The sequence below is a fragment of the Varanus komodoensis genome, unplaced genomic scaffold (genome assembly GCF_004798865.1).
Source record: "Varanus komodoensis strain SLA01 unplaced genomic scaffold, ASM479886v1 scaffold53, whole genome shotgun sequence".
NCBI lineage: Eukaryota > Metazoa > Chordata > Lepidosauria > Squamata > Varanidae > Varanus > Varanus komodoensis.
The window spans coordinates 731,629-759,447 of NW_025336126.1; the positions used below are offsets into that span (position 1 = coordinate 731,629).

Consider the following 27,819-nt stretch of genomic DNA (forward strand, 5'->3'; position numbering starts at 1 on the left):
ACTTCAGGGCAAACTTGCACACACCTGATGCTTTTGTGCCATATGGGGTCTCTAAGGAAACATCATGAAGTATAGCATAAGGAGGGGATCAGAGAACCAGTAGATACAGTTTCAGAATCTGGCCAGGATTTCAGATCCCTGAAACTGAAGGACTTTGGCCCTGTCACTTTCTCAGCCTAACTTAAGTCATAAAATTGTTCCACTTGGGAAAAATTGCAAGGGGATGACATATATGTTGCCCTCCTGAGTGACTTGGAGGATTTGCAGCAGTAAAATGTAGTAACAAAGTGAAGATTCTGTCAGGCTTTTACTTAAGACCTACAATGCCCCAGCATTGCACAACTCACCATCCAGGTGAATATCCTCACACTCCCGACTCTGCATTTTGCATTGGTATACCTTGCCTGTGGACTTCAGCTCACCACCCTCACCAGGGGCTCCCACAATAATGCTGAAAAACAAGTAATAGTGGTTACAGAGTGGAACTAGTAATAAAGATGTAACCTTTCTGCAAAGCTTCATGTCCATGGATAAAACCATGACAGCTCCTGTACCTTTAACAACATTACAGAATCATAGATTGGCAATTATGATATGGAGACATCAGACAAACAGAAACATTGTCCAGTTGTGACAATATAACACTTCAAGAGAGTTCACTACTGGCTGCTGATCAGGGTCTCTTGGATGTTCTGTCACCTGCACATGTGCATCTGGCAACAATCAGGGGCATGAGCTTTTGGGTGCTGCACTCCACCTCTGGAATTCTCTCCCAGTAGAATATGCACCAGCAAACACAGGCAGAGTGTTTGCTGCCTGTTAAAAATGCATTTCTTTAACCTAATAGGAATGCATAGCTTAGATTTTCTGTTTCACTACAGATTTTCATAGAATTATAGAATAGTAGAGTTGGAAGGGGCCATGAAGGCCATTGAGTCCAACCCCCTGCTGTTGCAGGACACCAAGTCACACCATTCCACTCAGATAGCTGTCCAGTTTCTTTCTGAATGTCTCCAGTGTGGAAGAACCCACCACCACTCTAGGCAGCTAGTTGCACCATCATATTGCTCTGACAGTGAGGAAACTTTTCCTGATGTATAACCTGAATCTGGGTTGGTGCAGCTTGAATTGATTATTCCGTGCCCTACACTCTGGCATCAGCAAGAAGAGATCTTGACCTTCCTCCTTGTGACAGCCTTTGAGGTACTTATAGAGGGATATCATGTCCCCCCTCAGGTTTCTCTTCTCAAGGCTGATCATGCCCAGTTCTCTCAGTCTCTCCTCATAGGGTTGTATTTCCAAACCCTGGATCACTTTTGTTGTCCTCCACTGGACCCTTTGTAATTTACCTGCATCTTTCTTAAATCTTGGTGCCCAGAACTGGACACAATGGTTGTTACAACTAAAATGGCATCTTGTTTGGAACCCGGAATGTGACATTAAAGGTGCCAATCTTCTCTCACCACCTGGTTCCATCACAACCCTGTGCTTTTACCTCCTTGAAAATGCAGGGCCATTGATTATTATTATACATCCCATCTTTTTTCCTCTTGCAAGAAACCCAAAGTGGCTTACATAACTCTTTTTTCAACAACAGCCCAGTGAGGTAGGTTGGGCTGAGAACCAGTGAGCAGCCCAAAGTCAAAGGCCAAGTGGGAACTAGAACCCAGATCCCCCGTGTCCCCAGTACAACATTCAAACCACAGCACCATACATGGCTAAAAAAATGTAGTCAGTTATACACAAACACAAACATTTCCACCACAAAAACCTGCTCTCAGCGCTGCCTAGAATCCCTCTTCTCCAACAAGGAACGATTTGCAGAAAGGGAGACCAGACCTTTGGTTGGGACCTGTGAAATGTAGAATACTTGCCCCAAGGCCCATCCCCATGCCTAGAATTGACAGCTGTGTGGATAGCTTAGTCCCTAAGAAACACTGACCCCAGTTGTACCTGGGTGGAACAGAGAATTTCCTGTGGCCATTCTGTTTGTGTTGCAGAGACAAACTCAATTGTGATTGCATCACTTCCTGTGTGGTGTGTTTTCTCAGCCTTTCGAGACACCAGCTTTTCTTATGGTGCCTTTAACAGGTGCACAACAGATGGCATTTAGGAGATGATGCCTTTCCTGCTGCTTTCTGCAGCTCCTTATGGTCAAAGAAGAGGGCATGCACCACCAAAATAGAGGACATATAACTGCATATGTTAATACATGTGTATAGATACATGTAAAAATAATTATTGCTATTTAAATAGAAAACTTGTACATCTCACTGGGGGGTTGAAGACTGTGACCTGTTCAGCCTGCTGTCCCAGTGATGACTTTGGATGGGCAACCGTTTTGATACTTCATTTTTAAACCAGAATTGGACAAGACAGGCCTTCAGCTAGAGTACATTCCCCCAGCAGCCCTTCAAAGGACAGTTCTCTAGTTGAAGGGCATATATGGCCACCTATAACTCCTTTCCCACAGTTAGAAGGACTGCAAATCTCTCCCTAAACACATCTGGCCTCTATTGTATCTTTGGGTGAGTTCAGGGACTTTTACCTTGCTTTAGAGCCTTTCCCAAGCTGCAAGACCTCATATCCAAAATTCTTGCTGATGTTGGAGAAAAAGGCAGCTGGGGAGGTGTCGATGTTGTATGCCAGGGATGGTGCCAGGCCTGTAGAAATAGGAGGGACAATGTTTATTCAGGGTATATGGCGGAGCAGGTATCAACCTCATGCTGATGTCTTTCCTTCAAGCACATCAGGTTGCCAGTTGATCAGGAGAGAAGGCCTGACCTTCTCCTGGTCTTTAAAAGGTATTTGATCTGCATGAATCAGAAGTCCACACTTTTCATGGCACAATAAGCATTATTGCTTGGTAATGACCAAGCTATTGTTAAATGCACAAGAACAGGACATACAGGTTTTCCCCAGTCACTTGACAACTTTAAACCATGGTTAAGGTTGGCAGGGAGAGCTCATATTCAAGAGGGACTGTACTATCGTCCAGATCAACTCCTAGTCTCTTCATCACAGTCAGGGCAAGAGCATTAGGTCTGCTCACCACACTGGAGAACAAGTGCAGGGGGTCATTTAAAGCAGTCCCATTTATTTATTTATTTGATAGCCTGTTATTTTCTTATAACAAACTTATATCATTCTCCTGCTGCTACTCTCATTCTTATCCCCACAACAATCCTGTGAGGTAGGTTGGACTGAGAGTCTGTAACTGGCCCAAGGTCACGCAGCTGGCTCCATGGCTGAGCAGGGACTAGAAACCAGATCATCTGAGTCCCAGTCCCCTGCTCTTAACCACTACACCACACTGGCTCTCAAATTTTATTTATTCAAGCTTTGATTTGGTTTATTTATGACCAGCTTTGGCGGTAGCTTGCACATGAGCCAAGAGAATATTCCAAAAAAGAACAACAACAAATGGTGGGATGTGATGGCAGCAGGTGAGAGCAGACTTCTAAGACTGAAGCTTTTTTTCCTCAGCAGTCTTTAGCAAGTTTCAGAACGAATAGTGGCTAAAGCTCTCCCATTCTGTTTGCACAGTGCCAACCAGGTACCTACAGGAAGCCCACAGTAGCACTTTCCCACTCTTATCTCCCAGTAACTGGTGATACTGGTGGCAGAGCTGGCCCAGAGTCAAGCAGCTGCCTGAGGACGGTAGGAGTGGATCTGGCCGACTCTACCCCAGAGCCTACCCTGTCCCAAAGCTCATATGCTCTCCTCAGGCACAGTGAAGGGCACTATCCTGTCACCAGTGCCAAAGTAAGATTCAACTGTCAATGAGGTCAACTTCTGCACATGGAGCAGGATGGGGACACCATCCTGTCTTTTGCCTCAGGCAACAAAATGTCTTGGGCCAGTTTTGACTGCCAGTAATACATAGCCAATGGCAAAGGGAGAAGGGGACAGCAGAGGATAAGGTGGCTAGAGGGAGTCACTGGGGTAGTGGGTGTGGGCTTGGGTGGATTCCAAGGGATGGTGGAGGACAGGAGAGCCTGGAGGAATGTTTTCCATGGGGTCATGATGGGTCGGGCTTGAAGTTGCGACTAAACAGCAAACAATAAATACATAGCCATCATGATGACTTGCTTTTCATAGTCTCCTGTTCCTTAAATTGAAGGCTCCATCTCCCTTTAAAGGCCCCCAAATTGGTAGCTATCACTACTTCTTGTGGCAGCAAAGTTCAACAGTGCACTGTGGGAAAACTACTTCCTTTTATTTGTCCTCTGTTATTTTAAATAGTCAGGTGCCTTCCAGAAAATGAGGATATTGGGAGGCGAAAGTTCTAAATTCTCCCCAGATGGAGAGTAAGAGTGAAACTACAATGTGAAAATACTCTTCCTGTATCAGGATGCCAAATCATCAGTGAGCAGATCAGAGGGGGAGCAACTCAGAGCACAAAATGGCAGTGCCAGACTTCAGGCAGGATTCATTCATGATTAAAGTTGGCCTGCTTCTTCTGCTAGAAGAAAACTAGGAAGAAATAAATCAGTATGCTTGTTTCTCAGTCTGAGGGACTGATTGATCCCATCTGGAACCAGCAATTGAAAAAATACAGAATATGTATAACATGGGTTTACAAGAGATGATGGACTGACACACATTTCTTCATATGTGGGAAAGTAAAACTTCGATGTAGTGTTAACCTTCATTAAAATGCAAGGTTATGTAATTTGATCAAATAATTCAAATGCTAAAAGCTTATAAGCCAAGGTTCTGATTACACCCCTTGACAAAAATAGGACATACTATTACGATATGGTTATGGAAATATGATCCAACTCATAAGTTACCTCAAACTGAGCAAGTGTGTTTGTCCACAACTACTAGTGTCTTGATAAGCAAAACACTGTATGTTTTACAATTAAAACTTTACAAAAAGAGGCCATGCAAACTATCTATGTTAATGGGAGAGAGATTTATGAGGTAGTAGTCCTGTAGTTCACTGCCCCTCCTAGCATGATACTTTGCCTCTATTGGGATTTTTTTTTTCAGGAACAGAAAAGTGTTGCATTAATTTGTGACATGACATGACAGCCTCCACTTAAAGAAAGGTTTTAGGAACTGGAGCAATTTAAGAACAAGACTGTCTGAAAAATCCAGCAAATAAGGCAGGGAGTGAAGAAAACAAAAACTTTATCTGAAGAGCCCACAAAAGTTTGCTCACTCAAGACTTTTGATGACTGAAGGTGGATTTTCCATCCTATAATTACTTAAGTAATCCTGTGGGGGGAAACCTGTATTGCAATGTGATCCTTAAAGAATTAAATATTGGAACATTGTACTGAGGGCTAGTTGGAGCACAAACTATTTTGCTTTGGTGTCCACAGTATTTTAGCATCTTTTTTCAAATGAAACAAAAAATATGTCAGTCATTTAATCTCTGGTGTTTGTAGTAAATTTTATTGACCTTCACATAACTCATTATGTACAATAACACACACTCTGCATGGCAGAGGAGTGAGGGGAAGGTCATTGCCTTCTGACCCTCACATCTTTTCCACCCCTACGTAATGGGTAGGAATTGTCTGGCACTTGGTTCCCTCCACCCTCCAAAATGCCCCCTATAGAAATGTGGCTCCGCCACCTAGCAAGGTAGGCTCGCTATGTGGCTCTGAGGGACTATATTAAATTAAGCCTAGAAATTGCGATGTAAGGATGTAGAACATTTAGTAGCCATCTATTTAAAACAGTGCCAGTTCCAGGTTTTGGGGGCACTTGGGCAAGACACAGTGATTTGGTCTCCTCGCTCAGGATGCTTGTCTTTTCCCCACCATTGTCACCACCTGCTCTTGCTCATCATTTTTCTCACCACCGTCACCACTTATTTGACAGGAAGACAGCCAGTGAGCAAGCCAGCCATGGCTTCTGCTCCTTCTCCTTTCTGATCTCTACCATTGTCTGGCCCAGGGTCAGAGGCTGATGAACAAGATTTCAACAGTGAGAGGAGCACCTCTCGGCTTTTTCCTCTGTTGTGGCCCCTCAAAATTGCCCAACCATGCTTATTACCCCTGATGTCTGTCCTGAATACAGTGCCTGAAAATGGCACTCCATTTTGGATAGACAACACCAAAGTTATGGGCCACAGTCACTGCTTTAGGGGGTGTCCCCAAAAAGTATCAGGCTCCCACTTAGAAAATTTCTGTGCATGTTGGCAGAGCCATTCTCATGTCTCTGGAGGAGGGGGTGGCCCCCATGTCATAAGTGGAGCATATCACATTATATTTGCTCCATCCTGAACAAAGAAAGTTCCCAACCACAAGAGGTTCATGTCATCATAAAACCACAGAGAAAGGTTCTCCTGAGGAATGCTCAGTTCAAATGCCACAATATCCTCTCTCAATTGTTAAGGCGTAGGAAGCAGCAAATTAAAATATAGACATTTTAGAAAAATTGGCCCAGGGGAAAGTGCCAGTGGTTTCAGTTCCTTCTGAGGTGAGAGAAATGCTGATCTGACAGGAATTACCTGCCCCTTTCATACCAGAGAAACCTTTAAAAGCAAGTGAATTCCTCACTGCCATAGTGTCTTTCTTATTAATTATGTGTATTTTTACATGTATATCCTGCTTTCATTCCTAGGTACTCAAGAAGGCACAGATGATACTCCTCCCTTCCCCCATTTCCTTCTCACAACCACCCTGTGGGAGAGAGTGAGTGGGCCTTTTCAAACCTAACTACAGGTTTGAAAAGGCCAACACTCAAATCGCTATGCCACATGACTGGAAACAATATCCATGGCAACACGGGCACCTGAGAATTCAGACAGTTAATCCTAAAATATCTTCTTACTGGTGTTTATGTTATAATTTCAACAATATTTTTACTGTGTTTTCTTAGGGCAGCCCTTTTAATCCACACAATAAGTCTGCTCAGTGGCCTGAGAGGCTGAGTGACTGAGCTGAACTCAGCCAGTAAGCAAGTGCTCTGCCAAGCAGGACTACAAACCCAGGCTAGGTGTTGACCAAGTCCAACATTGTAATCTCTGATGCACATTGTCAATCTTCTAGTCAGGGGTGTGATGGGATCTCTTGGTCACTTATATGTGTTTTATTTCCAGGATGTTTCCTTCTCTGCCTTTCTGAATGTTCCTATATGTTCCATTACACATCTTCCATTCAGGTGATGCTGTGGTATAGGGTGGAATTGAAAAAAATATACTTGGCTTCTGTAGTGAATACTGGCATTATCTGAGAAAATAATGCATTACCTCTGCTCTAAAGAATGTAACAAAAAATAGTTGGAAATCACAGGAGAGGCCCTGGAGGATGACAGTGTTGTAGAAAAGACCTGCAGGCTTCCATGAGTGAGGTAACAAATAAATGCTGTGTGTAGGAACACCCCAAGTGTATGTCTTGTGTACCAGGCTCTGGTTGGGGGATCTTTGAGACACTAGTAAAGGCAAAGTAGACCTCCCATATCTGAAGTTTTTCCATGTCTGTACTAGAAGACTTCATGATGCACCGATCATTTTACTGGATAGATGTTAGCCAAAAGGGGAGATGGGTGTCTAACCTCAAACATTAGTAGCTGCTCTGCCTTATATTTCTCCTACACCTACCTTTTTACAAAGGGAGTGTTGTTATTATTGCATGACATTTCTATACCACCCACAGTCAATGCTGTCTGGTCAGCTCGTAACATTTAAGTCACCCATCCAGATTTCAGTCAGGTCTGATGCTGATTAGATTCCAAGACTAGGCAGAATCAGACAATATGGGAATATAGACTATCAAGAGCTTTTTTACCCCAGGTATTTGTTGTGCAGTCATAATTCCTTCTTTTTGGTTCTTTATGAGTTTGTGATGATGTGGTCCTTCAGTTTTGTTTCTGTTTTCTTCAGAGCATTTCCCCAGTGTTTTATGTTGGGGGTGGGAGGCAGCAGGTTAAAGCAGGGAAAATGGAATATTATCTCTGAAAGTGAAAGAAAGTACAATTTCCTCTTGGGCATTTCTGCTATATCAGAAATGCTGCCCATGTAGCAGAAAAGGAAGTGCTCTTCATGTAGTGCTTGAATTCTGCTCAAAACCAAAATCAGATGCACTCGATTAACAGTCCTGTGTAGAAGTCTTTCTTGGTGTGGTTTGGGGTGAGGAGGCATGTGAGGGGATTGTTTTGTGACTTATATACAGACAATGGCATACTTGGTACTTTACAGAATGCAAGAGGCCTACCTCATGGGGCCTCCAAATTCAACACAGGAAATCAGCATAGAAAGGGAAGTGGACAAGTACTAGGTCGTAAACAGGGTAAGAATAATACTCCAACATTTCAGCTACATGTGCAACAATAGGGAAGTAGCAGGTTGTACAACAGAAATAGTGGCTATTTAAGGAAGAATTTTACAGGAAGGGGTGGCATCACAAATTATTTTGGGAACCCTCTATACCTCCTTCAAAGAGGGTTCCCAGAGCAAGGCCTCCCCTGCCAATCTTAAGGGGTGTGAGGGCATATAGGGGAGGAGACATTCCTTCAGATATCCTGGACCCAAGCCATTTAGGGCTTTATAGGTAAGAACCAGCACCCTGAACTGGGCCCAGACTTCAACTGGGAGCCAGTGAAGCTGATAGAGGATTGACATTATTATGAGAATAACAGCCAGTCCCCGTCAGCAGCCTGGCAGCTCTATTTTGTACCAATTGAAGTATCCAGACCATTTTCAAGAGCAGCCCACATAGAACACATCACAGTAATCCAACTGGGAAGTTACCAGGGCATGTGTCACCAGGACGCAGCTGGTGGATTAGCCAGGGCAACCAGGGTTGTGCAAATTTGCTATGAGACCTGCCCAGGAAGAGAGGTAGCCAACAGCATGTATAAAAGCACTCACACTTCTCTTAGCACTTCGCGGGACCAATAACCTCCCTTTGAGCTGTTACCTGCAGCTCCATTCTCATAGCTAAGGCAGCTTCATGAAGTGCTGTTTGAAGCTGGCTTGATTTCTTTTAGCGTAGTTAAGATCAACTATAGCTTGCCAGGTTTGCAACACAGCAAATTGCACTTAACATAAAACAAAAGCAAAAGCTTTTGGCCTCCTCCTCACAATGCACTGGAATGGAGAGATTGTTACAAGTCCAAGGGTCACACTGCATCATTTTCTTGAGCTTAATGTGACATCCAGATGTAGCCAATAATATTTAGATTCCTGACTTCCCAGTTCCAAGGGGAATTCTACAGAAGAATATCTTGTCTTCTGTCCCTTTCAGCAGAAGTGTGTACCAACTACTAAATGTTGGACTTGACCCAACTGCCTTGAGAAAAAAATAACACATACAATGCAGTAGACATGTTTGTGGGCACATTCATATGATAGCGTTACCAAGAATGCCCCCTTTCACTCCACTTAGGCTAAACCAAGGAAGACCACTTAGCCAGAGAGCCGCAGTCATGTTGTATATCCTGTCCAGCAGGGAGGAGGGGGGAACGGAGAGTTGTGAACCCTGTGTGAACTCCTGTGACAGACCAACTGGATGTCCAAGAGGGCAAGTGGGGAGAACCCTTGGTGCCTGGGACCGGTTGGGGTCTCAATAAAAATAGCCAAATGGAAGGGTTATCAGTTACTTCATGCATACAGAGTGTTACTTTATCAAATAGACAAGTTTCATCAAAGGGGTAATAACTTAAAAGGATAGACCAGCTGCAGAGCATCTCCACTGTTATCAAAACATAGACAAACTGCAAGGCCGCGCCACTTTTTTGTATCAGAGCTACAAATCGTCTCGCTTCTGTAAATCATGCTAGCTTGCTTTATGCTGCCAAGTAACGATTTTCCTTTTTTTTTTGTGTAACAAGGTATAAATACTCCGTGGTCCCTCTAAAATGCACGGCACTCATCCCATCCTTGTGAGAGAGTGTCGTCCCTATAGGAAATAAACCTTCTCTTGAAAATACCAACTGGTCTCTAATCTCATCTGTAAAACCGTGGGACATAACACTAAAGGGCTGCATGTGACCCCACTGGATCTTTTCTGGGGACCCCCTCAAATGGCTTTGCCATTAAATTGACACAGGATTTTAGCAGTTCACAGCAACAACTATTTTTATTTTCTTTTTTCTTTCAAGCAGTGGGGTATGTCTAAGGCCATCTATAAGATGAGACACTCTAATCTTTCATACACACATTAATAGGAAGCACATATTTCACACTTCAAGCACTATTTCACACACTCTTTTATAAAATAAGCAATGACTAGTATGTGGTTTCTGCAGAGGTTTTTCTCTCATGCACCTTCACCAGTTCAGACTGAAACAAGCCTATCAGGATTCACAGGCTCAAAGCTCCTTTCTGCTGAGAGCTGCTTCTTGCATTGCTAACACTATAATAAATATTATAAATCAGTAGAAAGAATGGAAATACAGTGCCATCCCGGATTCCCAGGTTGAATCAGCTGCTCATTTCTGTATAGCTGCACACATTTGCAACACACACATATATTACCTAGTTTAACATGCCCCCTTCCAGCGAGCAATATAGTGCCATGGGATTGCCATTTTTGTAATCCAGTGCTGCCCCTCTTATGCCTTTAACAGCAGGTCTTCCATGGAGGAAAACAGTGGAAACTGATGGGGTAGCCAGTGCCTGGCCCAGCACTACAAAGAGAAGTGCAAGACCATCGTCCACAGAAGTGAAGAACAAAAATGGGGAATACAGAGTCAGCTACCATTGGTTGTCATTACCCCCAGGACACCACAAGTGTGCTCACCCCAAGTATGTCCACAGGCATTCACACTAACCTTAAGATGCATCTGCTTCCTGCTCAAATATGCACTTGTGGAGTGGCATTTCCAGAAAATGGAATAAAGTAAAATGGATTGCTGTGTTTTGCAAATTAATGCAATTACATTTGAAAAATTAAAATAGGTTGCAGTGGCAGGAGGAGGTTTGGGTGTCTTCACACATCTCTGCCTCCACTAGAATGGATAATTTTTCATGTTCATTAGAGCTTATTTATTACAGTGTTGTTATATTGCATGCATATCCCTCTTTTTCCCCTCTTGTGAGGAACCCAGGACGACTTACATGGCTCCATTTTATTCTCACAACAACAACTCTGTGAGGTAGGTAGGTTGCAAATTTTGCAAAGTCCAAAGTCACCCACTGAGCTTCATGACTGAGCAGGGGTTAGAACATGGACCTCCCAGGTCCCCGGTCTAACACTGTGACCACCACACTGGATTGCATCATCTTTCCCCAAACTGGTGCCCTTTACATATTGTGAACTACAACTCTCATCAGCCCCGGCATGGTTACTGATCAGACATTTTGGACTACAACTCCAAGGATTCCCGGAGTGTACCCGGCTGGGGAAGAGTGGCTTATTCACAGAGAAAGGAAAAGCATATTTCCCTACCCCAATGTACTTACAATTTACAGGGAAGATGTGAAAGAGAGCAAAGAAGGGTTGCAATTAACTGGTCAGCCTGGTGAGGTAATCCTGTAATCTGTGGTAGGTGACTGTAGATGCCCACTATTTTAATGACCCACATTGCATTGTGGAAAATTGCTCTGGAGCATTGTGGAAAATTAAAAGGATCATGGCTCACTGGCCCAAATTCACTGGCAGAGGCTCTTGGGTGACCTTATAATAGCAGAGTAAGATTGCACAGTAAAATTAATAATGAATTAACCTACACTTAATTCTATGCATGATTTACTCAGAAGCAAATCCTACTGAGCTCAATAGTTTTGATTCCAGGAAAGCATGCAGGGGATTGTAGCCTTTTACAATCAGGTGACACAGTATCATCTCTATCCCTGTTTGTTTCCCAGTTGATTGTGATCAGGCCACGCATTGCAGAAGAGGAAGTCTGTACTTCTCCTGTGTTGAAATATCTGGGGGTGGTGGGGTGCTCCTCTGTAGTTTAATCAGCAAGCAATTGCTGTCCTGGCCCAGAGAGAAAGCGATATTGTTTGGAAGGAAGGGGCTTACATTAGCTCCCTGTGCTGTGGTGGGTCTCTCATCCACCCACAACACTCCTGGCAGGTAAGCCAGGAAGAAAGTCAGCCAGCAACCAGCCTCCCAATGACAGGACCCACTTCTTGTCCTCCTGTCAGTCCTATTGGTGGGCATGGTGTGAGCGGAGCCGGCTGGTGCCAGAGGTCAGACTAGATGGCCCGGGAGACCCCTTCTGACTCGCTCTGTTTCTATGTTTCTATTCACAAATAAATAAATTTGTGGCCAATCTAATAATCCATTTAAGTGGTGTGTCTGAACTGTCTGTAAAACAAACACAGTTAGGTACTCTGCTACACAACTGCACTATCAAGTACATGTTCTGACAAAAGTTCTGACATATGGTGACATATGGTTAACACACCTCAGCCTGTATGAGCAATTTTATATGGATTTTGATAGTATGCAACACACACACACACACACACACACACACTGCCATACATATCTACAGTTTTCTGAGGCAGGCTAGTTTTATGTCACTTTGTGTGAGTTCAGAAATCTAAAAGAAATAAAAATTGTGAATATCAGAAATAGAGGGAGATGGGTTTAAAAACCAGCTCCCTTTCCAAAATAGGGGTTCATTTGGGAGATTGTCCAATGCAAATTATCCCTTAATACTATGGCAATGATGCCAACAGTCCAAGAAAAACAAAACAAACCATCTTGCTGGCCCTTATGCCTTAATCGTTTGATCTGCAGAAACTTGTGTGAGTCTTTCACAGTTAAGTAGATAAGCATTAGTTCCTGCTCTGTAGATTGTGTTGCTGTTAACCAGCAAAGATGTAGCTGTTTTTTAGAAAACAAACCAGTGCTCACACTTTTTAAAAATTACACTGCAATTTTACTTATTACAGGGTAAGGGATGCCAACATTTTTCTAGGAAGATCTTCACAAGTTTGCATTTCCGTTTCAAAGAAAACTGCCCCTAGTAGACCTCTATTTTGCCTGCAGGACAGCAGAGTAACCACTGTGGAGCAAATGGGTTCACTGCCCATACTAGCACGGCATTTTGCTCCCAGCAGGAAGTTTTAAACTTGTTTTGACTTGTGATATGAGAATGGGAGCCTCCACTTAAAGCATGACAGCTCATTTTAAAAACTGGAGTAATGTAAGAATAGGATGGGCTGAAAAATTCAGTGAATAAGGCAGGGAGTGAAAAAGACAAAAACCTTATCTGGACACCCTTCCAACAGTCTGCTCACTCAACACTTTACCTGACTAAAGCTGGATTTTCACCCTATAATTGCATAACTGATCCTGGGAGATAAAAGCTTGTATAGCAGGGGTGTCCAACCTTGTGGCTTCTCTGGTCTGCATTGAAAGAAAAAAAATTCTCTTATTGGGGATATTTATTTATTTTATTGGGGATATTTCTAACCTGTCCAATCACTATGCGTCTCTGAATGGCTTACCACAGATGTGCGGTCTTGGGCTGCACATTAAATACACAAACAGTAACAAAAGCTGATAAGCAAAAAAAAAGTCTGTGCATGATTTTTGTGATATCTTCCACCACAGATAAGCAAAAAAGTCCTCACATAATCCCAATTATGTGACACCCTGTTTGGAGAATCTTTTAAACTCTTTTAAAGTTGTTGAGCAAGTCCAAAGTTTGTGATCACTAATAGACAAAATGAACATATCTAAGTAATAAAACTTCATTTTTTATTTTTATTATAAAAGTAAAAGAAAAGAGGGCAACATAAAACTAGTGGGATAAACTAATGGATCAATATCTGGTTCGATGGAAGTAGTTGCAATTCACAGTGAGTTCTCAAGGTGCTCATCAGATATTCTGGTTCTAATTTTACTCTTAGTGTGCTTCATTCTTGAAAATAGTTGCTCACAAATGTAGGTGCTTCCAAAAAGCGAAAACATGAATAAGGCATGATTGTGAAGCAAGGCTTATTTTTCTCTGGGACAATAGGATCTATAAAGGTTCATGATCAATTTTTTCTTTAAGTTGAATGTCAGATTGCAGCTCTATACATTCCATTTGAAAATTAGCAGGTAACGTATTTATGTTGACTGAAAATGGAGTCGCACATATACCAAAATAGTGCTTATTTCCCCAGAAATCTTGAAATCTGTTTTCAAATTCTTGTATCAAATCGAAAAGCAAGGCTGCATATTTTTCGCTGTCCACAGTGTTGATGTCCCTGCTAGCCAGGTGACTTACAGACCCACTAAACCAAGTGCCAATGAGGTTCAGTCAGGTGGAGATTCCTTCAGTTTTCTTTATTCAGCTGAGCAAAGCAACCAAGTGTCCGTGCCCTACTCGCAGGCAGGAAGCAACACACACACACACACACACACACACACACACACGTGTTCCTCCAACTGACTCATGCTTTTTTCCCTTTTTTTCACTTAATCTCACCCCCATTATTCCTGCACCCAATCCCCTTGCGGGGTCTGCATGTCCGCTGCATGCCTGGCCTCTGCAGGTGCTTATCTACGTCCAGTCCCCTCGCAGGGGGAGCATGATCACTGTGTGCCACACCTTGCATGGGGGGCCTTCTTTCACTCACTGCCTCTCTGTCTCACCTTATCAACATTCTTTTGTCTTCCGTTTTTCCTCTCCAAAGCAAGCAGTTTTACAAAAAGCAAATGGTGTTTGTTAAGCTAATCAAGCTCCTTCAACAGGCCTGTGTTTAGCCAACATGTCGAAATGTATAAAATTGTTTGCAATGGTAGGTTGAAAGATTATTGATAATAGCTGTGTTTCACTTGCCAAGTCACCATGAGCACATGTAATGTCTGATGGTGTACATTTGACTGTCTGCGCTTGGAAGATAACACATTGGAAGCTGCAGACTGCGATAAGCCACGCAGGTGTACAAAGAGTGAGAGCGTAGGTGCATTTATTTTACGTGACATTGCGACACAGCATTGTCATCTACAGAGTACACACTGGAGAACTGTGTGATCGAGTTACAAAAAAAAAATCTCATGTTTTAAGTAAGTTCACGATTTTGTGTTGGGCTGCATTCATAGCCTCTCTGGGCCACATGTGGCCCCCAGGCCGCGGGTTGGACACCCCTGTTGTATAGTAACATGAACTTTGAAGAATCAGATTGTGCAGAAGCATGTTTGCTTGTCAGTGCAAAATGCTGGATTATTCTCTGTTTATTATCGTAAGTACAGCGGGACTAGGCGTGTACTGCTAAAGGCTGAAAAAAGATATTTTAAAGTTATCTGACAATTATGTATCCTAAATTACCCTTTACTCTTTTAAGGCACTCATTATACTCACTAATGAGTGGCTAAAAGAAGGACTCTCAAGGAAGAGTTAACAAATATACCCTAAGGTATAACTAAAGGATTTAGTTATTTTAATTCCAGAAAAAAAGTGAAAGGGGCAATTGTTCTAAAGTATGATTGTTAGGTAGTGTGCATTTTTTCTTTCTGAAAAGTATTTTGTGAAGGTACCTTGCAGAAAGCTTTCTTGTACGTTTATCAAGTATTCTTATATTTTAACAAAGGAAGCCTGTTACCCAGTGGAAATGTTACAAAGTGAGAAACTCAACCACATTGATTTCAACAAGAAATTCATATATATTTTTCTCAGCACTGCTCTCCCTAAATGGTCGAATTGTAAAGGTATCCTGATTTCTTTTCCAAATCTGATTTCGCTTTCTTTTGCATTGGCACTGAGAAGACACAAGATTAAAACTGTTTTTTGTTTTTTTAGAAAACAAGTTCCATATTTTTTTTAACTTCTTAGAGCATCAACTATTTTGCTTTATGCCTTGTAGTACCACCTTGTTCCCCAGAGCCTTAACATTTTTTCTTTAGGAAACAAAAAAAGATGTCGGTCATTTAATTCCTGGTGTTCATATGGCTTTTCTCTTAATTTGATTCTTACATAGCCTATTATGAAGGGTCATTCTCTGCATGGAGGAAGAGTGAGGGGGAAGGCCACTGTCTTTGCATTCCCTGGGCCTTCGCATCACCACCCTCAGTTTGTAAGAAATTGCTATTTCCTGCATTTGGTACTTTGTGGTGAATCATTTGTGAATTTCTTCAGAAAATGTTTAGACTATTCAGCTCTGGCTTAGGTGGTAAAGCTTAATAACTACAGATAATTTTGTGATAGTTATATTGCCTGTTTTGTAATTGATTTAAATGCAGTTAGTATTTGAGAAATGAATTATTTGCATTATTATTAGAATGATATATAACTGCAGTTGCAATATTTAATCTGTATTCTTGTTCTTGTATTTCTTTTATGCCCAGGCAGCTCATAATACATTTTATTGGAAAGCAGTCTACAAACCACAAAATTATAAAATGGAAAAGTGATGCCATCTGGGCAGGAGTTTCTGGACAGATGACTGTTGGCTCCATTTATCTCCCAGACAGAAACATCTGCCTGTTGTTCACACCCTTCTCAGCTATTGTCTTTCCATGCTGGGAACTGAAATTATTGCAGCATTGTTTATGCTACCTCTTCTTCCTCATTTGCTCCCAGCTAATCACTCGTGAAGGAACTTTCCCTTACCAAATGAGCAATTGCAGTGCACAACAATTTCTTCACCCAGTTCTTAACTATCTTGTTGAAATGGAGAAAACGTTCGCATAACCAGATTTTAGAAGGGAAGGACTGTGAGTTCTGTCCTGTTCTGACCGGCCTGCTGCATCATGCAACTAAGATCTCACTGTTCTTTGTGTTCTTTTCACAGTACTGCCTCATTTTGATGGGTTCCTAATTGTACTTTTTTTCCTGTTCTTTGTGCTGGCTGCATTTGTCAATTTATGGGTGTTTTTCATAATTGTACTGATTTTGGTTGTTCTGCGGTTCCATTACGTATGAATACATAAACTGGCTTAAGAGAACTGAACCTTAAGAAGTGGCATGGTTTTTTAAAAATTATTAAGGTAAGTAAGGAGTAAGGCAGGAAGGATAGAATTTGGCCAGTTCACCTGCTTATATTTCTGAATGGTATATGAGAAACTCCTGGTATGGCCAGTCTTCCTGCAATTTAAAGGCCAGGGAATGATTGATCTTCAGGGTTAAAGTACAACCTGCTGCAGAACACATGCACAAAGAACTTGAACATGTGAAATGGTGGGTTATAGGGTCCTTGCACTAGCAACCCTGCAAGGACCCCCTCCCTCTGGGAGTCTGCCTTCATCCCACCATGGTCACTGGCTGCTGTGGCTCCTTATCCTTGTTCTTTTCATTGCAACCACTGGCTTCTTGCCAGGCAGCAAGCAAGGAGGCCATGGCAGCAGCTTTTTCTCCAAATCGCCCTCTTTGTTTTCTGGGCTGTTGCACCAAACAGGTTGCAAGGGCAAAAAGGAGGAGCAACATCAGGGAGCTCTTGGCTGTGGCACCTGCAGAGGTGCCCAACTGTGCCTACCCTTAACACCTACCCTGCGGATGAAATATTAACTCCTGCTCTGAGATTTAATAGCCAGGAACTAATTTTGATTAAACATGGTTATGGGCAGTGCTTTTTTTTTGTAAAAAAAAAAAAAGGTGCTGGAACTCACATAATGGTCGCCACCGGCAGTAAGCAGTCAGCACATGACCACACACGCCAATCCCAAGCAGAGCAGTGTCCCGAGCCGAGTAGCGCCCTCACAATCAGCACGGACACAAAAGCAGCCCACAGGCGATTCAAAATCACTCCATTGGAAAAATCCGTCAAAAAATGGTGTTGGAACGCCGTTCCAGTGTGTTCTATGACAAAAAAAGCCCTGGTTATGGAACTGCTGGGAGAGCTTGCCCACCAGTACACCAATGACACCCCTCTCTCAATCTCTCTCTTATTTCTATCTGAATCCAAAAAGCTCTTCTCAATCAGTGTCTGATGTCAGTAATCGATTAGATGAGGGCAACCCAATGGAAACTTAATCCAGGCAAGATCAAGGCCCCTCCAGTCAACTGAAAAGCAAATCAAAGAACAGAGACTCGCCTTGTGCTGGGTGGGGTTAAACTTCCCCCTAAGAATGTATCCAGGATTGTAGCTGGTATAAATTGTACTTGAGAGTAAACCCACTGTAATTACGATTTCACTCTCCCATATGACCTTGTCCAGGTTAGATTGACACCTAACCTCATTTCACTAGAGGTGCTGTCCATATCTTGCATTCCCTACTCTGAGCACACATGGAAAGACTTGTTGTGGGATACGCACCGTTTGCATGCCATTTTCCCACACCACGTATCTATTCCATAGCAGTATTACTGGGTTTGCTCACTTTATGACATTTGCCATTATGTGTCAAGAGAAGTTAGAAAGGAGATGGGTGCAGAGGAGTCCTTTAAGGTTGCCTTGTTTTTGCATGCACATTTTTAGCCCAATTGAATATGCACGGGTACAAAAGGAACAAAAAACGGGGGAGGGGGATCACAGTTCTGCCTGCCCTCCAAAAAATCATGGAGAAGGAAAAAGGATGCCCCTGCAACCCCCACAGTGTTAAGTCAGCCAGACTGGCGGCAACCAGTTTCTTGCAACCAAAAGAAAGCAGGTCGAGCTGGAATTTGTGATTGTTCTTCTGAGCCAGTGAGACCAGTACCCCCTGTCCTCACTCCCAGAGCAAGCAAGTGCAACCCCCTCCCATGCAGACTTTCCCATGAAAGCTTCGTGGGAAAGCTTAAAGGTAAGCTGATTTGCTTCTAAGTAGACATGCATTTCAGCTAGTTCTTAAGCAAGACAACATCGAAGACATGAAAAGACACCAGAAACTACTTTTTTCAGCAGAAGGGCATTTCAGACCAGGCATTTGCAAGTCAGAGGGAGAACTAGGGAGCGAGGCAGGAAAGCAACTGAAGGATCTCCTTGTTTTGCAGATTCTGAGTCCAGGTGGGGCATTTCTCTCCCCCACCCTGTTGGAAAGCCCAGGGCAGCACCAGGTGAGAGCACACCCAGAAGGGCATCCACCGTCTGAAGCACAAGAGGAAGAAAAGGAGGGATAAAACTCATCAAGAGAATTCTGGCACAGAGAGGAAGAAGATAAGAGAGACGGAAAACACGCGACACCATAGGCGAGTGACTCAGGCAGTAGAGGCAGTAGAGGAGTAGATTGCCTGTAGATACCTTGGAAGAGACCCTTCTCATGATCCTACCACCACTGGAGGCATTTGGAAAGAAGCTGAGAGATACCAGCATGGTAGGTTGCTCTGAGGGTTTGGACTCCCCTTCCGAGGGAAGCCAGGCTAACTCCATCTGTGTTGTGTTTCTGCTGGTGAGCGAATGTTTTTGTTCAGCTTCATTGTTTGCAGAAGTTGGTTTTAACTTGTGGGTACTGCTTCTTTTCTTTTTAACAGATATTTTAATTGATTTGCTTTGAATTTAAATTTTTATTTTGTTTTACTGTTGTTTGCAACTTAAAAGGCAGACCAATGCCCTCTCACTCCCAACACTAATACCGAAGATGTTGTCCCCATGCTGTTTTTGATGCAAATACTGGGGGGGAAATTACCTAGAAGCATGGCATAATGAAAAAAAAAAACCCAACATGAATTTGTGTGTAAGTGGTGGGTTCACCAGCAGTTCAACGGGGTTTTATTGACTGTAGGGTGACTAAGACTCCTTCCAGTTATCTGGCAAACAGAGTTGCCAGCTATCTATCTATCTATCTATCTATCTATCTATCTATCTATCTATCTATCTAAAGCTTTTGTATGCCCTCCCATTATACAAGATCTCAGGACGCCTTACAACATTTAAAAGAACAATTAAATCAATAATTTCAATAAATAATAGGACAGAACAAAACAATAAATCACAAAACAAGCAGAGCAACTGAACTTAAAAGCTGTTAAATTTTAAAATACTGTTTAAATAAAAAGTTTTTTGCATGGCATATGCATGTCTTTCTTATTTTTGCAACTGTCCAACTAGCCAGTGTATTCTGCTTGATAATATACAATGGATTAAAAACATGAATAGAAACATTAAAATTATCAAACTATTCCATCGCATAAAACAGTATTAACCAAAATAAAACCAGCAGCAGAATGAAGTAGTAAAAACAGTTCTTAAAATGCTTGAGAGAACGAAAGGGTCCTAGCCGGCACAGAAAAGACTGTTGCATAAATGCTAGTCAAGGCTTTCAGGGGAAAGCATTACACAAACTGGGTGTTACCACTAAAGTCCTTCTCTCCTGTAAGCATTTGGCTCACCTCATGTGGTGGGGGCATATGGAGGTGGTCTGCAAATGATTAGTTTTATTTTCAGGTAGGTACAGATGAGAGTTGTTCTTTCAGATAACCTTGCCTCAAGCCTTTTAGCGCTTTGAAGGTTAAAAAACAATACTTTAAACTGGGCTCAGAAATGGACCAGGAACCATTGCAGAGGATCATAACATATTGGTACTGCTTCATTGGCCAGTCCTAGCCAGCAATCCAGTTGCCTGTTTTGAAGTATCTGAAGTTTCAGGACAGACTTCAAAGGCAGAACCACATATAGCACATTGGAATAATATAAACAGTGTGAAAAATTATTGCAAGGTTATCTCTGTCTAAGTGAGGTGGTTGTTGGCATTTCACTGTGTCCACACATACCTCCAGTGGATCTAAAATCCCCAAACTGAAAACTTGCTCCTTGCAACCCTCCTCAGAACAGGTTTAATGCTGTGGAAGGCTTAATGGACCAGTTAAGCATCTTCCTCTTAACTGGACTGGGTCTTTTTATGAGTCTTTGTTATTCTTTCTCCTACGTTTACATCCTGCCTTTTTTCTGCAAGCAACTCAAAACAACTTCCTCTCACTTTTGCCCTCATCAGCTCCTGTGTGAGGCAGGTTAGGCTGAGGGTCCATGACTGGCCCAGAGTTACCCAGTGAGCTTCAAGGTAGGCTGAGGACAAGGACCGGGATCTCCCAAAGCCCAGTGCAATACCTAACCACCGTGCCACACCAGCTCCTCCAGTCCATATTTCCCCCAAGCATTGATTCTCAACACCCAGTGCTACTCCTGTATTAGATCAAATGGGCAGATAGAACTCAGTTCATCTATATATTGGTGACACTCCAGCCCATATCCCTAGATAATCCCTTCCAGCCATAACTTGCAATGCAGAAAGCATGGGGCGGGGGGAACAGAGCCTTAACTCAGTTACAATTGGGCAGGACAAGAGTCCCCTGGTAACATCTTCTGAAATCAACCATCCAAGTTGGAACAAAGCCACTGCAATCATTCTAGGATGTGGCACGAATCCCTTGCTGTGCACATATTACACTGGTGTCGACACAACTGCAGTGGCTGCCTATTAGCTACTAAGCCTGCAACAAGGTCTTACTGTTGCCAGATAAGGCATTACACAGCTTGGAATGACATTCCTTGAAGTTCACCTTCCCCAGTACAGACCTGCGTGATCAGTAAGATCAGAAAAGACCTTGCTGGTTGTACCATAACTTGCAGATTGCTGTCAGACAGCAGCTGGGAAGTGGGCAACCTCCATGGTGATGCTTACCTGTGCAACGCCGTCTCCAATGATGCTTAGGTGGTGCCAACTACAGCATGGCTTAGGCATCACTTAAATACCTGCTTTTTAGCCTGGGCCTTTCCACTGTGACTGGGCTGCCCAGTTTGCTTGCAATTACAGAAATGGTTTGTTTTAATAGATTGTATAGAAATAGGTTTTATAGAAATATTGTAGCAATGATATATTTAATTATATTTCAAACTATATGAAAACACATTTAAAACAAAAAGTAAAGGATGCACCATGTCAAATATATCAACCCACAGTTGATCCCACAAAGAGATGCCTGCCACAATCAACCTACCTTTCAGAGTCAATCCAACCAGCATTGCCACAAAGTGGACTGGAAGCAGGATGCCAGTCATGATGAAGTGATGTAAAAGACAGAGGCTATTACTTCCTGAAGGGCATAACTGGCATGGGATGCCAAGCCACTGACTGAATAATTTGATAAAGCCCGGGCACAGGTTGAAGACAAGCAACGGAATCAAGCAGCGTAATGAAACAGAAGAGAGGGGAAGAGAGGCATCTCATTTCCGAATTACAACACCATACGGTTGTTCACTGTGAATGGCATCGTGGTAAAAGGCAGGGGGAGGAGAAAAGCATCTCCAGATGATCACGTGGCTTCCTGCATTTACCCACAGAGTATGGTAAGGAAATTAAATTTTTGACAAGTGGCCTCAGCGATTAGGAGTGTGTCTCAATGAGAGTAAAATAGAGAGTGTGCACATTCTTGGGACTTTGGCATTTGCTCACCAGGAATGGGCCTGTCTAATTTACTGTTTTACTTAATTGCTTCACCTTTCTATTAGGAAATGGCTTTGAAAGTGGCTACTAACCATAAAAGCCTACTTTAAAAAATATATAGAAATAATAATAAAACCAATACATTAAACACAATTTTTTAAAAATCACCAAAAAATAATGAAAGTGGGAAAAGAACTGTTTCTTCGCTCCTAGCAGAGCAGAGGAAGTGCCAGCAAGCTGGTCTGGAAGTGACAGCGAACAAGCTCCTGGAGAACAAGTAATCAGACTGAGTGAACAGAGTGAGCTAATGGGAGTTCGGCAGGGGAGGTCCCTAGATTTCTTCACTTTTAAAACTTTTGGTAACACATGTATACTAGTAGGACTCTGTCATTAACCCTCAGGCAAGTCAGGAGAGAACACTGACCATTCCAACAAAATCAGAAAGGTACAATCAAAAAGAGACTTTGGATGGAAAGACTCCCTGCATGCTTTGTGCAATGTTTGGTTTTTTGTCCAGGATCAGTGTGGCCTACACATGTTGCCCTGTTGGAAAGCAAATGAGAGTACTGGAGCGGCAAATGTCCACCCTCAAGGGAATGAGAGACAACAGCGTTCTTAGAGCTGAAAAAGCAAAGTGAAGAGAAACAGCAAGCCAAGGCAGAAGAGGAAAATCCTGATGCAAGGGAAAATGAAGAAGAGACAGGAGCAGAACAAGTAGAAGTTACTGCTCCAGTGGAAGCAGTGTGACTATGGCATTGCCTTCAGTACTTGAGGAGAAGGCTGGAGGGCAGAGATCGGAGGGCAGCCTACAGAGGAGGAATTGCAGGGTGCCCTGCAAGATGCCAAAGGTCAATCGAGCAGAGGTGATGACATCGAGGCCTCTAAGAGGGGAATGTCGTGAGCAGTTCTCTCCCACCTCCTTTCCCTTTCTGGCAGTGTCAGTTGAACCTTGAGAAGCACAGTCCCTTTATTAAAACTTAACAGATTGCAGAGGAGTAATAAAGTAGATTTCTCCTTGAGATGGAGGAGTAGCATCTGCCCATGTAAAGAGCTGAATTCAAACTGAAACTTTCCCTCCTTCCCTTCCTTTCAGCAAAGCTTCTGATACCACCTTCAGGGTAGCTCCTGCTGCTTGAGAGCTTGACAGCGGGAACGCTAGGCACTGTTTGGTCCTTCAGGCAGTGACTACATCTGGTGGCTGTCAAAAGGCAAATGATCAAATGTAACCAACGGCATGTGCAATCTTAGCTTGTGAAAAGGGGTGGCAGCTTGTTCACACCCTTCATGGCAAGATCCTTATGCTTCTTGCGTGGTGGACCCATGTGTCCTAGGACTGGCTTCATATTTCCACTTGTGCCCAGGATTCTACCATTCGGGAACATGCACAAATGCAAGCTGCTCATTTATTGGATTGGTTTGCTTCAGCAACTGTCAAAGGTAAGGCTCCACTTTTCAAAAGGAAATAGGAAAGAGTTAAACTGTTTTCCCCGTTTTTGGAGGGAAAGTATAAAAGCTCTGCAGACAACGAGCTTCACCCATTGCCTACCCAGGCTCCCTATTCCCACCACCTCAATCATCTGCAGTTGCACAAGGGTGAGATTTTTAATAAAAAAACTTGAGGGGCGTGGGGCGGGTTAAAAAGTTTCTGGCAAGTATGGAAAGCTCCTCCAAGAGGCCACCAAGGCACTTTGAAGGAACTATACATAGCTGTGAAGACAGGGATTGTGAAATCCGGTTTGCCATTTTCCCAATATCCAGAAAAAGGAAGTTTTTAAAAGTTCTTTTAAAAAGAAAACAGACTCCCTTAAAAAGCTATTAAGGTATTCTTGAAAGGAGCCCTTTAAGATGTATTATTCTTTAACTGAACACTGCTTAATATACCCTCCCTCAAACATTAACAAAACAGGATAAACTGGGAAGGGTTTACAAATAGGTTGTGTGTGTGTGTGTGTGTGTGTGAGAGAGAGAGAGAGAGAGAGCGAGCGAGCTCACAAAGATGAGGTGTTTAGGGGATGAGTATAAAGGGTTGTAAAGAGCTATTATGAAGAGATGTAAATAGCTGGTGCTCAAGGAGAAAGAGAAAGGTGATGGCATCAAGGCTGTGCATTCAAGCCTTGCACTGGCACTGACATTGCCTACCACCCTCTGTCATTTTAGCTGTCCAAGGTGTCTCTGGAGTGCAGAAATACAATGAGCATTTTTCACAGCAGCCTCTGGGTAAGTAGAGGAGCTGCCCCGAGGCTTTGTTGCGATGGGGGCAGCAGAGAAATGTTTTAAATAAATAAAATAAGTAGGGGTCTGCTAGAGGGCACTTCAGTTAAAGCCTATGGAGCTGGACACTGTCCTGGCTTGGCACGCTGGTCGACCGTCTTTTCTTTCCCCTTGCCAGCTCCATACTGATCTTTCCTTGTTCACAGGGACGCCTTTTGAATCTCCCTTACATGACTCTTCTAACTGTATCTAAGTAATGCTCTTGTATGCTCCATGGGCAAGCAACTGTTGTTCTCTAGGTGCATGTGGGTTAAAATTCAGCCACATTCTATAAGTTTGGAAAGAGCAGGAGTGAAGGCCAGCCAACAACAATGAATACTGACCCTAATAACTTTCCAAACAATGCAGTTTGGTGACAGTTCAACTTCAAGAGACTGCACTTCACAAAACAGGTGGAAAATAGAGGAGGGAAATGAAAGTGGGGCAGCCAATTGGAGGCCCAGATGCCTTGATAACACGTTCGAAGCTGGCTTCCTGTTTCACCACGACAGGAAGTGGGTGTATGTCAGCAGCAACAAGGTGCAGACATCTCTGGAGCTTCTCTGCAATACAACTAGAGCCCAATCATGGTAAGAAACGAAAGACTAGCCGCCTTTCCATGCAGTGCCCCTTACTCAGAAGGGAGTGGGTAGGTGGGTATCCTTCAGGATCAGAAAGATCAGGTTGCACAACTTACAGCCCTCTGAGGCGTTACATGAGGCCCTCACAGAGCTCCTGCCCCCCCTCCCCGTGCTGCCTCATTCTTTCCTGTCAATTTCATGGGGACTGTGACTTTCCTGCCACTGCTAAGAGTAGGGAATGTGTATCAAGAGCACTGGGGGAGGGGAGGCCCACCAATCTCCCCCCAAAGAGGAAGGAGGATTAGTGGTGAATGCACATTTTTGGGTACCCAAATGCCACCTCCAATTGCCCCCTTCCCCACCAGCACTACCTATGCTGCTCCCCTATATGGCCCTCCGGGCTGGAAATACTGTGCACTTGCGAAATCGACAGAGAGGTGCCTCCTGATGTCATCCTTCTCTGTGTCCCAGGATAAGGACTATGTCGGCTTTGCCACCTTGCCCAGCCAAGTCCACAGGAAATCTGTGAAGAAGGGCTTTGATTTCACACTGCTGGTAGCAGGTAAGCCATAAAAACAGCTTCCTCCATCCTGGAAAATTCCATTGCCTCTTCACCCCAAAGGACCTTCCTGTTTGCCCGAGAGAGATGAAATCCAGGTTCCTTTTTTGCTGCCTCACTTTCTACCCTGTTACAGGCATGCTGTTCCATTGTACAAAATGTAGATAGTCCTAAGGCTTGGTGGTGAACAGTGAGTGAGTGATTAGAAGGCAATTTGGTCGCCTTTTATATAATGTCAAAATACGATGTAACTACAAACAGTAATGTCTTTCCCCCATTTTTATGCTAGAGTAGATACAGGGCCCTTGATCCAGATCAGATTCCTAGACTGTGGGTGGGAGGCTTTTAAGATCCAGATTTGGGGGCCCTGCATCACTTCTAAGTAAAAAAATAAAAGATATCTGCTGTACCCTTATTTAAGCCTGTTTTATCCTCTCCGCTGAGCAACATACACAAAGACACTTTGATGGAGAGGCAGGACCTGTCCTACTTTGGCTGAAGCAGGCTCAAAATGATTAGCCAATGCAACAAGCAAAACCACAGAACAGCCAGTGGTCAAGCACCCATATTTCAGACCAGTAAGGAAGCAAGTAGGCAGGAAGGTGTGCTCAAAAGTTCAAGCAAAGGTTAAAGCACAGTTAAGTGGCCAGATGCATGGCAGCATCCAGGAGCTGAGTCAAGCAAGAATCCAGGGGTCAGTAGCACAGAGCATCTTTGCCATGGCAAGGTCCAAAAGGCACTCAAGCTGAAGAGCAGCATCTGGCTAGAGCAACACTCCAGGCTTTTATTGTTAGAGCCCACTAAGCTAAGCCTTGCCCTCTCGACATGTTGAGCTACAACTCCCATCATTCCTAGCCAATGAGGACCTCTAGAGGGCATTAAGCTAGCGGTAGCTACTCCAAGATATATTTCCTTTTTAAAAAGTAGGGAACCCCAATACCCAGAAAATTTATACTGTTAAATTATATTGTTTTATATGATGTTATTTATGTTTGTGAGCCGCCCCCAGGCTTCAGTGAATGGGGCGGCATAAAAGTTCCATCCATCCATCCATCCATCCATCAATAAATAAATAAATAAAATGATACCCAAGGACCAGATCAGACATTCCCTAAATAAATAAATAAATAAAATGATACCCAAGGACCAGATCTAGCCCTCTGGGGCCCCTTCCCCATATCCCTATCTCCCTTTGTTTCCAAGGTACCAATAATTTGCCTATTTCCCAGAGTCTCTGCAGTGTTCCCCCCATTCCAAAAGGTCCAAATGCTTCTCCTGAGATTTAGTTATAGGTAGGTACAATATGCATTTTGAGTATTTTGTCCGCCTTTGATTCCACCCATCACAGGAATGTGGCCCTGAGAGCTTCTCCAAAATTGAACTTGGCCCTTGGGCTGAAAGAGGTTCTCCATCCCAATGGTAAACTGTACCCCATTCCTTCTTATACCTTTCCACTCATTCATTGAACAGGAGAATCTGGACTGGGGAAATCTACTCTTGTCAATAGCCTGTTCTTGACGGACTTGTACAAAGACCGGGAGCTTCCAGATGCTCAAGGTAAGGTGGATGACTGTTGCCATGGTCCACAGGGGTGGCATGGGGTTTCCATGGGGAAACTGTTAATGCTGACTCTTTTCCTGGCTTTTTCACTCAACAGCCAGGATCCCACAAACTATGGAAATTATCAAACATGCAATCGATATTGAAGAACGGGGGGTGAAAGTGAAACTGACAGTGATTGATACTCCAGGATTTGGGGACGCAGTGGACAACACTGAGTGGTAAGAGCATGTATAGGTTTGGGCCATCGCTCAGCAAAATGGCAACTCAGGAAGATGCAGGATCAATTTGTTCAGCAGCCCTTCCAGAGAGCATAATGCACAAGGTCTCGGGTTCAATCCTCAGCTTCTCCAGAGAGGTTCAGACACAATCTTGTTTGAAAATCGGGAGAGCTGCTGCCAGTCAGTGTCTGTGATACTGGGCTGGAGAGACCCCTGGCCTGTATGAAGTCAGTTCAGTAGAAGCAGAGATGCATATAAGAAATTGCAGATGGGGCTGTCACCCTTAATATTTGCAATGGTCATCAAACCATTAGCTTCTAGCATTAGGAATAAGGATAATATTAAGGGAATAACAATTAGGAATAAGCAATGTAAACTCAACCTTTATGCAGATGATATGCTTTTGCTTTTGAAGGACCCAGAAAAAGCATAGAGCCTTTTAAAACAATCATTAGAAAATTTTAATTGTCATACGGGATTAAAAATTAATTAACAAGTCTAAA

At 43.2% G+C, this 27,819-nt stretch overlaps 2 protein-coding genes and 1 long non-coding RNA gene across 3 annotated transcripts in view; 2 read left to right on the plus strand and 1 right to left on the minus strand.

The window, feature by feature from the left end:
- ITGAL (integrin subunit alpha L) overlaps window positions 1–21,829 on the minus strand; it is a 57,834-nt gene extending 36,005 nt beyond the window's left edge. Inside the window, exons 1-3 of the mRNA XM_044447981.1 lie at window positions 21,700–21,829; window positions 2,549–2,663; window positions 348–451 (exon numbers count right to left, since the gene is read on the minus strand). Coding sequence (XP_044303916.1) covers window positions 348–451; window positions 2,549–2,663; window positions 21,700–21,760 — 280 coding nt within the window. The 5' untranslated portion in view covers window positions 21,761–21,829. The remainder of the gene's footprint in view (window positions 1–347; window positions 452–2,548; window positions 2,664–21,699) is intronic.
- LOC123032257 lies at window positions 18,805–23,179 on the plus strand. Its single transcript, XR_006416458.1, has 3 exons — window positions 18,805–19,079; window positions 21,662–22,048; window positions 22,663–23,179. It is a non-coding gene; the product is annotated as an uncharacterized LOC123032257 (long non-coding RNA).
- A 101-nt stretch (window positions 23,180–23,280) lies between these two features.
- The window catches only part of SEPTIN1 (septin 1), a 12,264-nt gene continuing 7,725 nt past the window's right edge, over window positions 23,281–27,819 (plus strand). The window contains exons 1-6 of the mRNA XM_044448011.1: window positions 23,281–23,582; window positions 24,303–24,362; window positions 24,765–24,985; window positions 25,448–25,538; window positions 27,006–27,092; window positions 27,193–27,316. Coding sequence (XP_044303946.1) covers window positions 24,983–24,985; window positions 25,448–25,538; window positions 27,006–27,092; window positions 27,193–27,316 — 305 coding nt within the window. The 5' untranslated portion in view covers window positions 23,281–23,582; window positions 24,303–24,362; window positions 24,765–24,982. The remainder of the gene's footprint in view (window positions 23,583–24,302; window positions 24,363–24,764; window positions 24,986–25,447; window positions 25,539–27,005; window positions 27,093–27,192; window positions 27,317–27,819) is intronic.